General features: G+C 42.5%; 1 protein-coding gene across 1 annotated transcript in view; it reads left to right on the forward strand.

Moving 5' to 3' along the window:
- nyap2a (neuronal tyrosine-phosphorylated phosphoinositide-3-kinase adaptor 2a) overlaps positions 1-15821 on the forward strand; it is a 165951-nt gene that overhangs the window by 101383 nt on the left and 48747 nt on the right. The window contains 1 exon segment of the mRNA XM_068041516.1: positions 2359-3479. Coding sequence (XP_067897617.1) covers positions 2359-3479 — 1121 coding nt within the window.

Genomic DNA, 15821 nt, shown 5'->3' on the forward strand with positions numbered 1-15821 from the left:
GGTCTAGGGCATTAATATAAATCAGGAATCGCACGGGTCCCAACACTGACCCCTAGGGAACTCCATTACAAACCGTCCTCCAGCCTGAAAAACATCCATTAAGCACTACTCTCCATTTCCTGTCACTCAGCAAATTTTGTATCTGTGTTGCTACTGACCCTTTTATTCTATGAGCTATAACTTTGTTCACAAGTCTGTTGTGCGGCACTGTATCAAGTGCCTTTTACAAATCCATGTACATCACATCAACAGCATTACCCTCATTAACCCTCTCTGTTACCTCTTCAAAAAGTGTGGCCTGGGTAGCATCTTCTACCTTGGTAAAGACAGATGCAAACTATTCATTTAATACCTCAGCTATTCCTCCTGCCTCCATGAGTAAATCTGCCTTTTGGTCCCTAATCAGCCCTACTCCACCTTTTACCACCCTTTTACTATTTATATGCCTATAGAAGACTTTGGTATTCCCTTTTATGTTGGCTGTCAGTCTCTTTTCATACTGTCTCTTTGCTTCTCTTATTTGCTTTTTCACTTCCCCTCTTCTATATTCTGCCTGGTTCTCCATTGTATTATCCACCTGACATCTGTCATAAACACACGTTTTCTTTTTCATCTTAATCTCTATCTCTTTTGCCATCCAGGGAGCTCTGGATTTACGTGCCCTATCTTTCTTCTTTGTGGGAATATACCTTCACTCTGCCTGAACTATCTCTTCTTTGAAGATAGCCCATTGTTCAGCTACCATTTTCCCTGCCAACTGTTGATTCTAATTTCTTCGGCCCAGATCCATTCTTACCTCATTGAAGTTGGTTTTCCCCAGTTCATTATTCTTATTCTAGATTGTTCTTTATCCTTTTCCATAGCCAACCGAAACCTTATGATACAGTGATAACTGTCACCTAAATGTTCTCCTATTCATATTTGATCCACTTGGCCCACCTCATTCCCAAGAATCAGGTCTAGCAGTGCCATCTCTCACTGAGAACAGAACATGTGTGTGGTTTCTGTGAAACAACTTTATGACAAGAATGACTGAGATGCTTCATCCTTCTCTCACTAGATGGATGAAGGGCTCAGACTGCCTTTTGTGCCATCTAGATGAAATAATCCAGTTGACTACACTCAGCCCCATAGTATCAGATGAGTGAAGTACTTACACTATCTACATACAACTCTATAATGCCTTCAGGATGAGTTACTCAACTTTTTCACAACAGCAAATTCAGTTGAGGACACAGGAGAAAAAGGCAAGCCCCAGAGTGTATACTATACCTTTCCAAAAAAAATTACAATTTGCAGAATCCTCTCACAGTCAGGTACTGACTCAAATTCTGCTATTTCCAAGGTTATCCTTAGTCTAGTGTGTCCAGTCCCATCAAATATGTGCTAGCTGTTCTGCAGCCTTTCCTCCACAATTTCTTTGTCTCTGTCATTCAAAAATTATACTGTAATGATTTTAGTAAAAACAATTATTGCTCCATATGCGGCATGGACTGAAATCCTGCAGAGCACATTTTATTTCTTAGGAGATTCAATGTGATGGAGTTCCATTGAGATTGCTCAGTGGTGATATGGTCCTAGCTACTATATTCTAGGAAATGACATACAAAATGAATACCAGTGACCAAAACTTACTTGGTACAAAACATAATTCTTGAATTCCGTAGCACATGGCCTTTATTGATTGCTCTGGTTACATAATTCCATCAGACTGCATTTTTCCTGGATTATAATTCCATCAGACTGCATTTTTCCTGGATTATAATTCAGGCTGAAGATCAGCTTTGCTCCTTGCATATTGTCAATTGCCAAGAGGGTGGCGAAAGGCGGTAGCAGCAAACTATTCCTAACTTCTTCCAATCTAGCTCTCAGTTAGTCATAAAGGGATTCACAAGAGTAACCGCTGAGTTTTTCTCCCTTCCTAAAGAGAAATGCTTAGCATCTGTTTGGCACATTTCCACAGCAATACGTCCAAGAGCACAGACATACCTGTGTGAGAGATCATAAGTGTAAACCTACTCAGTAGAATTATTTGCTAGTACTATATGCCATTGTGTAGCTATTATTCTATTTATTAGGTATTTTCAATTGATAAAACTAAATGAATTTTAATGAGCAGCTTTGTAGTTTTTTTTTGAAGTACATAAACATTAATTGAACATGTTTCATTGCGTGCCTTTGTATTTGCAATATTATGTGTGTCAAAACATGATTTAATTTCCACACTGGTATGTCCCCAAACAAATATCACAAAAGCATGACTCACAAGCATCTTTCCATTGTAACCATAAAAATAGATATATCTGAATTGAGTTAGTAATTTACAACTAGAAACTGCTGGCAGAATGATTTGCATAATAAAACACCTGCTTAACTTTGTCTAGCATCAACAAAACCCAGACCACACAGTGATGAATATGGCAAGAAGATACCACCTCCTAAACCAAGGCGTGATCCAAACACACAGCTCAGCACATCGTTTGATGAAACGTATGGCACAAAGCATGGCAGCAGAAAGGCAATGGCCGTGACAAGCAAAGAGAACACTTCAGGACAAGCTTTTAGTCCAACACAGGGCACTGAGGAAGAGGAACCTGTGTACATTGAAATGGTTGGGAATATATTACGTGATATTAAAAGGGATGATGATGATCAAAGTGAGGCAGTTTATGAGGAAATGAAATATCCAATATTCGATGAGGTGGTCCACGACTTCAAGTGGACCACTGCAGGCAATTTAGATCCTCATTCTCAGTGTGCTACTCCTACTGTGCCTGACCTGGAAATTACAAAGTCTTCAGTGTCATCAACTCCAAAGGGCTTATTTTGTGAGATTCCACCTCCATTTCCAAATCTGCTTCCCCATCGCCCCCCACTATTAGTGTTTCCCCCTGCTCCAACACAGTGCTCTCCAGCCTCTGATGAATCCCCTTTAACTCCTCTTGAAGTCACAAAACTCCCAGTACTGGAAACAAGCATATCTTATATCAAGCAAGCTGGTGCTTCTCCATCATCACTCCCAGCTCAGGCTTCTGGATACCAGAAATTAGAAAAAGACTTGCCACCTTCCCATGGAATAAGTGCAACTGGTAGGGCCTCCTCTCCACCACTCCCTTCAACTCTTTATAGGACACCATCACCTCATAGTCTTCAAGGTCACTTTAGTCACTCAATATCCCCATCTCCAGTCACTATGGGACGATCCATGACTCCTTTAGGCCTAAAAAGACCCCCACCCTATGAGTCTATACATTCAGCACCAAGATGTTCTTCCGCAGTGCCTCAGTCTACAATGAAAACACCAGTACAGGAAGGAGGAAAGACAGGAAATGCTTCTTCTTCTCATGGGTCTGCGAATACTGGGTCACGCTCCAGAACGCCAACCAGTCCCTTGGAAGAGCTCAGTTGTCTGTTTACCTCAGGAAGGAGTCGGCTGAGGAAATCAGCCAGTGGAAGGAAATCCAAGGAACCCATGGAAAGTAAGTGATCATTCAGTGTTATAACCCGTGAAAAAATAACTCGCTTGATAATCTTCAGTTCAAGAAGTGTAAGCGTCTGCAAGTTGGACGAGTGCTTTTTCATTCCTATCTAGACCTAATAAACACATTGAATAATTGAAATGAAATCTGGCTATCCTACTTCACTCTAAGCAGAGTGTTTGAAAAGTTTCAACTGTTGGTATAATCAGGCAAATCTTTTTCACTCTTTTGACCTGGGTTATAATCCAGTATAGATAATGTGACAAAAGTCTCCTCTTCAGGAAGACTGCAAGTGGAATAAGTTTGGTTACTCTTAGCACAGTTTCCTGTGGGCATGAATTAATAGCAGAAAATTATCGACAAATTGGGCAGTAAATATGGCCTTGCCAGCGTCACCCACATCCAAATACAAATACAAAATACTTGTGCTGTATCCAATCTGAAATTGCTCTGTGTTGGTTTCAGATGCAAAAGATAGAATAAAGTTCCTTTCCCCAGAACTAGCATCTTTCAACTTCAAGAGGTCAAAATTTACAAAAAATATTGGGTCAGATTTTGCTTTCTGTGGCAAATGAATGGCACCAGCCATTCATTACACTTGCACCTGCCCACAAACTTTCTATCAGATTTTGCACTGGAACTCACTGTAATTAGAGTGTGGCACCCTCTGCAGGGGAGCTAGAATCTGTGTGAACATGACAAACAACTATGTATTCCCTTAACTAATCAGATTGAAGAGCAGCATAGAGTCTGAGCCAAGAAGTGTCAGTTGGAATCTTTAATTCAATGTCAAATTAGGTACAGAAAACAAAAGAGAGAGAGGGAAAAAAGCTGGAATTAAGAGAGATAAAACAGACAGAATTTAAAAAAATAGCTTTTTGATTTTTTTAAATCTCCCATGATAATTAGAAACATAGAAACATAGAAAATAGGAGCAGGAGTAGGCCATTCGGCCCTTCGAGCCTGCTCTGCCATTCATTATGATCATGGCTGATCATCCGACTCAGTAACCTGTTCCCACTTTCCCCCCATATCCTTTGATCCCTTTAAACCCAAGAGCTATAATTAAAGTGTCAGTTAAAATCTGAAAGAATGAGAGTCCACATTTGTAAAAGTTAATTTTCAGTGCCAGAGAGGTTGTTTAGCAATAATTAAGACTTTTCACTCAATGAAAAATGTACTTGCGCTGGAATGGACAAGTCTGTACTTTTTCTGGTGAGTTTACTGGGTATACGAACATACGAATTAGGAGCACCGAGCCTGCTCCACCATGCAATAAGATTGTGGCTGATCGGATTGTAACTTCAAATCCACATTCCCTCCTATCCCCAATAACTTTCACCCCCTTGCTTATCAAGAATTTATCTACCTCTGCCTAAAAATATTCAAACACTTTGCTTCCACCACCTTTTGAGGAAGAGAGTTCCAAAGTCTCACGACCCTCTGAGAGACAAAACATTTCCTCATCTCTGTTTTAAATGAGAGACACCTTATTTTTAACAGTGTCTCCCAGTTCTAGATTCTCCTACAAGAGGAAACATCCTTTCCAAAACCACCCTTAGTAGAGAATCTTCACATCATTCCCTGTGTTTGAATGCAGAGTCATACAGTACAGCTTATGGAGGAACAGGGCATCCCTGACAGCAACTTCCTAATTTTCATGTTTGTCTGTGCATGTGCTGTCACAGAGGTTGCTCCCTTTGAGATTTGGCATTCTTGCGTCTGTCCTGATGAAAAGACTTGACAGCATGTCTCTTTTTTCAGTAATACTCAAGTAAAAACTACTAAATTCCTTCACTTTTAATTGTAAATTTTGCAGATAGCAAAATAAATAATTGGGATATACGCATGGGATTAAGGTAGAAGCTAAAATATCTTAAACAAACTTTAAAAATAAGTGGAACTTCTTATTAAAATGGAGAAATTTGACAGTGAGCAATATAAAATTAGCTTTCAGGGACAGTGAGGCTGTTTAGTAGTAATTACGAACCTAGTACACCATTAAAAGCCCAGCTACACCTCCTTCAACAAGGTGTAATTTTTTCATGGGTTTTTACATCAAGACTAAGAGTGTAAAAGTAGAAGTTCTCGTCAGTTGAATGATTTTTAATTGATTGCATTCTGGCAGCACCTCAACAGCGCACCCTACGAAGAAATGTAGAATCACCGACAGCAACCTCTGGATTTCCGTGTTTAGCTATGCATGTGTGGACTCCAGAAATTACTGTCAGTTTCAGAGGAGTAGTGACATCAAATGCTGGCAGTTTCATTGTCATTAGTACTGAAAATCCGGGTCATTAATATTATGTTATAATGTATGTAGTGACATGGCACTCTCTAATTGTGCAGCTTGGACCTATAAACAAAGAAAGAGACCAAGGGATATATGACTGCAGTGTTTAAATCAGCAGCTACCTGTTCAAATGAGATTGAAAAATGAGTGTAATTTTGTAGGGACTGCTAAGAAGGTAACTAAGTTAGTAAATGAGATTGGGTACCTGTGCTATGAGGAAAGAGGAACAGTACAAGGAATGTTTAAATGATTAAAAAGATGGCTGAGAATTTACTTCATTGAGTAATTTAAAAATCATCAATGGTAGATCCCAGTTTATTATTAACACAAGATCTAGGACAAGGGGCATAGAGTATAAAAATTGGCAAGTCATGTTGCAGCTGTACAGAACCTTAGTTAGGCCACACTTAGAATATTGTGTGCAATTCTGGTCGCCACACTACCAGAAGGACGTGGAGGCTTTGGAGAGGGTACAGAGGAGGTTTACCAGGATGTTGCCTGGTCTAGAGGGCATTAGCTATGAGGAGAGGTTGGAAAAACTCAGATTGTTTTCACTGGAACGACGGAGGTGGAGGGGCGACATGATAGAGGTTTACAAAGTTATGAGCGGCATGGACAGAGTGGATAGTCAGAAGCTTTTTCCCAGGGTGGAAGAGTCAGTTACTAGGGGACATAGGTTTAAGGTGTGAGGAGCAAAGTTTAGAGGGGATGTGCGAGGCAAGTTTTTTACAGAGGGTGGTGAGTGCCTGGAACTTGCTGCCAGGGGAGGTGGTGGAAGCAGATACGATAGCGACGTTTAAGAGACATCTTGACAAATATATGAATAGGAAGGGAATAGAGGGATATGGGCCCCGGAAGTGCAGAAGGTGTTAGTTTCGGCAGGCATCAAGATCGGCGCAGGCTTGGAGGGCCGAATGGCCTGTTCCTGTGCTGTACTGTTCTTTGTTCTTTGTTTGTTCTTTGAATTCAAATTTAGACAGGAAAAGGTGAATATACAGTTAAGATGTATTTTTTTTTACTCAGTGAGTAGTAAATATGTGGAATAATTTGCTCAAGGAGGCCTTGGAAACAGATGATCTTATAAACTTTTAAGAGTGTGGTGCGGTTTTTTGGCAGACAGGACTACTGAAGGACATCAGAAGTAAAATGGAGTTACAAGTTTGTGAATTTTGGAGCTGGTCCAGTTAATGGAATTTTTAATTTTAATGTGATCCTAAGGAAATTGGGACAAGTGTTGGGGGGGTGGGGTCATTAGTTTAAGGATATCTAGTAATTTATCATGGGTAGTTCATTGTGTCTTAAAACATGCTTGATTGCCTTAGCGCGTCAAAGGAATTTCCTAGAGTTTTTCCTGAAATTGGCATGTTATCTTTCTCTTTCTTTGTTTCCCTCAGGAGTTAGCATTACTAGTGGTTAGGACTTTAAAACAAGATTTGGCCTTCAGTTTTCTTTCTACATTATTAAAATTAGTGGGCCATCAAATACAAAAAATTTGCAATATTTACAAATAGCATTTTTTTCCCTTCAAAATTCTTTGATTCAAGTACTGCAACATGAACATATGAAAAATGAAGTGAAACAAGGTCAGCAGGTTCATCCATGCTCATCCTATCCATTAACCATGTTTGTGCTCAAGGACAACTTCTGAGGAGATCTCAAAAATCCATTATCTTTCTTGCAGCTGAGCATGATGGTACACAGACCTAGGTTCCAGAAAATCCCTGCGATTTTTTTTTTTAAAGCAGTGAACAACAGGTTTTATGCTTCTGAGGCTCTTTATGCCTCTGATTCTTCCCACTTGATCTTTTGACCTCCTCATCCCAATTTCTCTCACTAATGTGCCTCATGCACTTGTGGTTCTGATATCCCTCGTCCCGATCTATGTTTCATTATGCTGCTCATACTCTCAGGTTCCAAATGTCTCTGATGTCTCTCTTCATTCATTTAGGCCTTTGAATCCACTTCTGATTCCAACTCAATGTGTACACTTCATGTGCTATTACCACTTAATATGATGGGAGTTTCCTCTGGGATTTACCCTGCTCTTACTCCAGTAGAAAAGCATGAGAGAGAGCAGAAAAGGCACAGCTATTTGTCCTTCCCATTCTGAAATGAGATGATTATTGTTACAGGTAATAGGCTACTTAAAAATGTAAAGCAGACTGGAATGGTCTCGCCTCTCAGTTATCTTGCCTGAATCTCCCTCTCTTGCTAGAGCAAGAATAAAAGGCAACGGTCTATGCTGTGTATTGGGCTGGAAGGTGGAATTAGTGACATGGGAATGGGAAACTAGCAAGCACGCTACCTGGTACCTTACACACTACAGATGCCAATCAACATCTTTTGGCTATCTACAATACATGGGCACTTTCCCTATCTTATCAGAACTTCCTTTGAAGAGGAGCAACCAACATCCTGGTTTCCCACCAATAAGTATATAACATTTTCATCAGTAACATATCAGCAGATTAGGCTTTGATACATCAGAAAAATAAATACAAATGGAACTGATCATTCACATCATTTAGCTCATCTCTTCAAATAAACCTATGATCCCACCATCACAGCATTTAACTGTTCCTGGCATAATTCCAGACTTTATGCTACAATAGCCCATCTGGACGATCCAATTATTAGTCACTCTTTGTTTGCAGAAGTAGGTTCTGTCATCAGTTCTGAACTTTTCTTTCACTAGTTTATACCAATGACCCATTGTCCTTCTGTTATAAATTTAACTTAAAATATTGCTCGAGATTAACTTTTTCTATTCAACTCAGTTCAGTATCTTATACTCCTCTAAGGTCCCCTCACGTTTACCTTCTTTTAAGATTTTGGAAACACAGTTTTCTAAATTTTCTTAACCGTACATCAGTCCTTTGACAATAGGGATTAGCCTCATGGTCCTTCTCTTTCAGCCTTCCAAGGCTTTGATGTTTTCCTTGTGCCTCAGTCACCCGACGTGAGCACAGTAGTCATGGTAAAGTCTAACTGGATATTAATCACTTCCCGTATTTAACTTTTTAACTTGCACTAGATTTTGCAATAGAGGGGTAATTTTAAGACTCCACACTGTTGTTAGTGAGCCTCACCTTCCAGCAACATACATTTGGAATTTGGGGTGCTCTGCCTCTGATTTACTGGCCAATAGTTCGAACATTACATGCAGCAGTGGTATTGCAGATTGGTAAATTTACCCCTAACAGCGCAACATTCTGATTATTGTTGATTGCTGCTTCACAACGATTGGACATTGTAGGGATGAAATTGTTCGCACTCATAATGCAATGGCAGTCCATTTTACCATTAAAAAAATCCAACCTTGTGTAAAGCAGGCTGCCTATTTGTTATAAGCGTGTTTCACATTACTGGTGCAGACCATTTTCACTGCCAGTAAATGCTGAGTCAACTATACTTCCAAATCTCTTTTTAGCTAGTTGACACCATTTATTGAATAGACATGACTTCGCTCCCCCCTCACTTCTTCCCTCAAACTATACTGTCCTGTATTAAATTTCATCTTATGCAGTTCTGTCCATTTTCAAATTCTATCCACTCCTTCCTTAGCTTTCATCAGACATCATCTCCAGCTGATCCACTCAGTGCACCTCCCACAGCCTCCTTTCTGGCAGCCAATTCCTCATCCATCTTCAAGTATTACCTGCATTACTCATCCTGCTGCCTTAAAATTGGAAAGCGACCTTTTATGCACAACTTTATTAAAAGCTTTCTGGAAAAGCATATACACTACATCAAAAAGCTGTCCAACATCCACTTTGTCATGTGGAATTTCTGCAGAGATTTTTCCAATCTCTCTCTGTAACCTTGGTGGCGGATCAGCACAACCCAAGAAAAATGATGCAAACAACTGTTTATGCTCTTTCCTTAGGGTTTCTACCACTGTCCTACTGAAGGAGAAACCCCACAGTAATTCTACCCTGCATGTCACTTTCTGAAAAAAGTCAGTGAGATTGGTCAGGCAGGATCTTTCCCTTCTGAAATTGTGTTGCCTGTCGTTTACTAAGTTATATTCATTTGTGTTATTCTCAACTTGCTCCTATTGATCAATACCATGATTTTCCTGGTTTGTGATCTTGATAGTCCCACAATAGCCTGTATCTGGTTCAGTAAGACTCAACTGTACTCATTGGCTCCTGTATGATGATCATTGTGGTTGTAATCTGGAATGCTCTCCCTGACTAGGTGGTGGATGTAGATTCAATAATAGTTTTCAAAAGGAACAGGATATATACTTGAAAAGAAAAGATTTGCAGGGCAATGGAAAAAGAGCGAGGGAGTGGAACTAATTGGTTAACTCTTTCATAGAGCCAGCACATGCATGATGGGCTGAATGGTTTCCTTCTATGCTGTATGATTCTACGATCCTTCAGAACTTCATAAATTTTACCTTATTCTATTTAGCACCCTTGTGTATATACTGTCCATCCTGAAAATGTAACTATTTGATGCTCTTTTTGCCTTTCTAGCACCTTGTTATGAATGAAGTCAAATTCATTGGTATAGATCTTCCTCCCAAACAGACAACAGTGGAACGTGGCCTCTGAAACTCCCTCCCCGTCACTCAGCTGGAAACCACGAACCACCCTTGCTCTTCACCACCCGACTGTCACTCTGCACCCTCTTCCAGGCACAGAGTGGACTGGCAGAAGTTAAATGATGCCCAACAAGTAAAATCAGCATGGCCTCATGCTGGGTGGGACATCAACTCACTGGGGCAGTTTCCCACCAGAAACCGGCTGCGAGTTAAAATCCACCCCTGTGTGTCAGGAGGCATTTGATTGTGGAAGGTATTGCAGCTGAGCCTGTCTCATCTGATCTCCACATGCTGACACTTTGCAACCAGGGTCACCAGACAGCATCACAAAAGCAAAATACTCCGGATGCTGAAAATCTGACATAAAAGCAGAAAATGCTGGAAATACTCAGCAGGTCAGGCAGCATCTGTGGAGAGAGAAACAGAGTTAATGGCCGGAATTTAACACCACCCCAGCGAGCCAGATGGTGGCAGGGGGGTGGCGTAAAATTGAGCGGGAGGCTCCGGGAGGCCTTCCCAACCCGCTCCCGCCTCCGCCCCACTTTACGTAGGGCGGGGTGGGGGGCGTAAAACAGGCCACCCGCCCCAGGCCAATCAAGGCCCTTAAGTGGCTATTTACCGGGGCTCCACGGGGATTTTACGTGAAAGGCTGCCCGGTGAAACTTGGCGGTCTCTCAGCGCACAGTGGGGGGGGAGGGGGCGAGGGCCCTGACGATCGGACACAGGGTGCCCGATTGAAGGCCGCGCCCACTTCCCCAATCACCCCACAGAACCAAGACACCCCTCCCATTCCCCCCAAAACAATCCCCTTGCCTCGCCGGGGCCCAACCGATTACCCTCGGAGAGGCAAACCAAACCTACCTGCACTCCTGGCTCCATGCCCTCAGTTGGGCTGCAGTCCTAGCAGTGGCTACCGCTCCCGGCAAGTGGGTGGAAGTCCTGCCTTGGAACAATTGAAGCCCGGGGACCTGTAAAATGCAGGACGGATCTCCGGGCTAGGCGGAAGCGGGTTCACTGCCGACTTTTACGTCGGTGGCCAGCTCCCGTCCGTCCAACATAAAATCCAACCCAATGTTTCAGGTCAGTGATTTCTCTTCAGAACTGGGAAAAGTTTGAAATGTAATAAGTTTTAAGCAGGTGAATGGGGGGAGAGGGTGGTGAAAGAACTGAAGGGAAGGTATGTGACAGGGTGGAAGACAGGAGAGATTAAATGACAAAAGCGTTGGTGGTGCAGGGCCAAAAGGAGTGGTAATGGGAGACAAGTGTAAAAACCAAAGATGTGTCTAGAGGAAGTGTGAATGGCAGACTTATGGCAAACAAGAGAAAAACGAGACTAAAACTGAAACCTGCAAAGGAAAAGGAAACAAAATATGGGCAGAGTTTACAGTCTGAAATTGTTGAACTCAGTGTTGAGTCTGGAAGAATGTAATGCGTCTAATTGAAAACTGAGGTGCTGTTCCTTGAGCTTATGTCGAGCTTCATTGGAACAGCACAGGAGACCGAGGACAGAGAGGTCAGCATGAGAGCAAGGTGGAGAATTAAAATTCCAGGTGACCAGAAGCTCAGGGTCAAGCTTGCAGACTGATTGGAGGTGTTCCGAAAAGTGGTCACCCAAACTACGTTTTGTCTCCTCAGTGTAGAGACGACTGGATAGTGAACAGTGAATACAGTATACTAATTTGAAAGAAGTACATATTAATCTCTGTTTCACGAGTGTTTGGGGCCTTGGACAGTGACAAGCAAGGAGATGAAAGGGCAAGTGCTGCATCCCCTGCGTTTGCATGGAAAGATGTTGTGGGAAGTGGAGGGGGTGTTGGGGTGATTGAGGAATGTATCAGGGTGTCACAGTGGGAATGGTCCCTTTGGAATGCTGAAAGGGGAGTAGAGAGGACGATGTGTTAGGTGGTGGCATCATGCTAGAGGGGGTGGAAATGGCCAACGATGATCCGTTGAATTCAAAGGCTTGTGGGGTGGAAGGTGAGGACAAGGGGAACCCTATCATGGTTCTGAAAGGGAGGGGAAGGCATGAGAGCAGAAGTGCAGGAAATGGGACAGACCTGGCCGAGGGCCCTGTCAACCATGTTGAGGAAACACCCAGAATCACAGAATCACAGAATAATACAGTGCAGAAGAGGCCCTTCAGCCCATCGAGTCTGCACCAATGCATTAAAACACCTGACCTGTCTACCTAATCCCATTTGCCAGCACTTGGCCCATAGCCTTGAATGTTATGACGTGCCAAGTGCTCATCCAGGTACTTTTTAAACGATGTGAAGCAACCTGCCTCTACCACCCTCCCAGGCAGGGCATTCCAGACCGTCACCACCCTCTGGGTAAAAAAGTTCTTCCTCAAATCCCCCTTAAACCTCCCGCCCCTCACCTTAAACTTGTGACCACTCATAACTGACCCTTCAACTAAGGGGAACAGCTGCTCCCTATCCACCCTGTCGATGCCCCTCATAATCTTGTACACCTCGATCAGGTCACCCCTCAGTCTTCTCTGCTCCAGTGAAAACAAACCAAGCCCATTCAACCTCTCTTCATAGCTTAAATGTTCCATCCCAGGCAACATCCTGGTAAATCGCCTCTGCACCCCCTCCAATGCAATCACATCCTTCCTATAATGTGGCGACCAAAACTGCACACAGTACTCCAGCTGTGGTCTTACCAAAGTTCTGAACAACTCCAACATGACCTCCCTGCTTTTGTAATCTATGCCTCGATTGATAAAGGCAAGTGTCCCATATGCCTTTTTCACCACCCTATTAACCTGCCCTTCTGCCTTCAGAGATCTCTGGACAAACACGCCAAGGTCCCTTTGTTCCTCGGAACTTCTCAGTGTCAGGCCATTCATTGAATACTTCCGTGTCACATTACTCCTTCCAAAGTGTATCACCTCCACTTTTCAGCGTTAAATTCCATCTGCCACTTTTCTGCCCATTTGACCATCCCTTTTATATCTTCCTGTAACCTAAGACACTCCACCTCACTGTTAACCACTCAGCCAATCTTTGTGTCATCCGCGAACTTACTGATCCTACCCACATAGTCATCTATGTCGTTTATATAAATGACAAACAATAGGGGACCCAGCACAGATTTCTCTGGTGCGCCACTGGACACTGGCTTCGAGTCACTAAAACAGCCGTCTGTCATCACTCTCTGTCTCCTGCAGCTAAGCCAATTTTGAATCCACCTTATCAAGTTACCTTGTATCCCATGTGCATTTGCTTTCTTGATAAGTCTCCCATGTGGGACCTTGTCAAAGGCTTTGCTGAAATCCATGAAAACTACATCAACTGCACTACCCTCATCTACCTGGTCACATGCTCAAAAAATTCAATCAAATTTGTTAGGCATGACCTCCCTCTGACAAAGCCATGCTGACTATTCCTAATCAAATTTTGCCTCTCCAAGAGATTCTCTCCTTCAGAATTTTCTCCAATAGTTTCCCTACCACTGACATGAGACTCACTGGTCTATAGTTCCCTGGCTTATCTCTGCAACCTTTCTTAAATAGTGGGACCACATTCGCTGTTCTCCAGTCCTCTGGCACCTCCCCCGTGCCAGACAGGAATTAAAAATTAGGGTCAGAGCCCCTGCAATCTCCATCCTCACCTCCCACAGCATCCTGGGACACAAATCGTCCGGACCTGGAGATTTGTCCACTTTTAAGCCTTCCAAAACCTCCAATACCTTGTCACTCCCTTTGACAATTTGCTCAAGAACCTCACAGTCTCTCTCCCTAAGTTCCATATCTACATCCTCTTTCTCTTGGGTGAAGACAGATGTGAAGTATTTGTTCAACACCGTACCAATGTCCTCTGGCTCCACCCACAAATTTCCCCCTTGGTCCCTAATGGGTCCTACTCTTTCCCTGGTTATCCTCTTCCCATTGATATACTTATAGAATATCTTGGGATTTTCCCTACTTTTACCAGCCAGAGCTTTCTCATATCCCCTCTTTGCTCTCCTAATTGCTTTCTTAAGCTCCATGCTACACTTTCTGTACTCCACTAATGCTTCCATTGATTTGCTCTCCTTGTATTTGCTAAAAGCCTCTCTTTTCCTTCTCATCGTACCCTGAATGTTTCTGGTCATCCATGGTTCTCTGGACTTGTTGCTCCTACCAGGTGGTCACGATAAAAAGTCTGACGCATGCACACCAGGAAACTCCCAGGTTAAGGAAAAAGGAAGACATATCAGAAGCTTCTCACCCATATACAACAATTTATGTGTAGTTCTTTCAATCTAGTATATCATATTTGCTGCTCACAATGCAGTCTGCTCTATACTGAGGAGTCCAAATGCAGATTGGGTGAGCACTTTGCGGAACACCTCCATTCAGTCCATAAGCATGACCCCGAGCTTCCGGTCGCCTGTCATTTTAATTCTCCAGCTTGCACTCACGCAGACCTCTCTGTCCTCAGCTTCCTGCAGTGTTCCAATGAAGTTCAAGGTAAGCTCGAGGAACAGCACCTCATCTTTCTATTGGGCACGCTATAGCCTTCCCGACTCAACATTGAGTTCAACAATTTCAGATCATAATCTCTGCCCCCATTTCTTTGCAAGTTTCAGTTTTAGTGTTGTTTTTCCTTTGTTTTTGCTTTCAGATGGCAACTGTTCATCAGTTTGCCATTCACACCTCCTCTTGACACATCTTTTGTTTCTCTACTTGTCCCATTACCACTCCCTTTGGCCCTGCACCACCAACTCTTTTGTCATTTAATCTCTCCTGTCTTCAACCCTGTCACATGCCTTCCCTTTTGTTCTTTTTCCATCTTCCCCTTTTCACTTGCTTAACATCTATTGCATTTCTAATTTTTCCCAGTTCTGAAAAATTATTGATCCGAAATATTCATTCTGTTTCTCTCTCCATAGGTGTTGCCTGACTTGCTGAGTTTTTCCAGTGTTTTTTATTTTTGTTATCACCAGATAGCAATCAGGAGTCTGGTCCCTGGCTTGTTTTCTCATCCAACTGTCCTCAAATCAAAAGCTTGTACCTGGGAGTTATTTTGGTGTGCATGCATCAGACATTTTATCTTTATCACCTGGGTGTTAAACATCACCTGAGCAGAGTGCAGACAGGAAAGTCTGGCGGTGAGAATTGCAGTCACTTTCCAAAATGGTAAGGAGTATTTTTTGTCTATTCATTGGAATGGAAGGAAAATCAGGCCGGTGCTCTAACTGGACTACAATCCAGCCAGCCAGAATTTCCTCTATGCATTCCACCCAAGCAATCCTTATCGCTCAGTTGGTGAAGATGAAAATGTTACCCATAAATTTCAGTACCACACCAGAAGATGCATTTGCTCACTGAACCAATGGGGAGGTGTCAGCTTCAACTGTAAAACCATTCACTACCAAGCAGTTATCAGATCCATTTTAAATAGCTTCATTTTTCTGTGATAGTGATCAAATCTCAGAACCAAATAATTACAAGGCAGTCTTCTCTTTATTAATATTGTTCTGTCACCTTGAAGCAAATATTAGCTGG

This window comes from Heterodontus francisci, chromosome 11 (assembly GCF_036365525.1).
Source record: "Heterodontus francisci isolate sHetFra1 chromosome 11, sHetFra1.hap1, whole genome shotgun sequence".
In the NCBI taxonomy this organism is placed as follows: Eukaryota; Metazoa; Chordata; class Chondrichthyes; order Heterodontiformes; family Heterodontidae; genus Heterodontus; species Heterodontus francisci.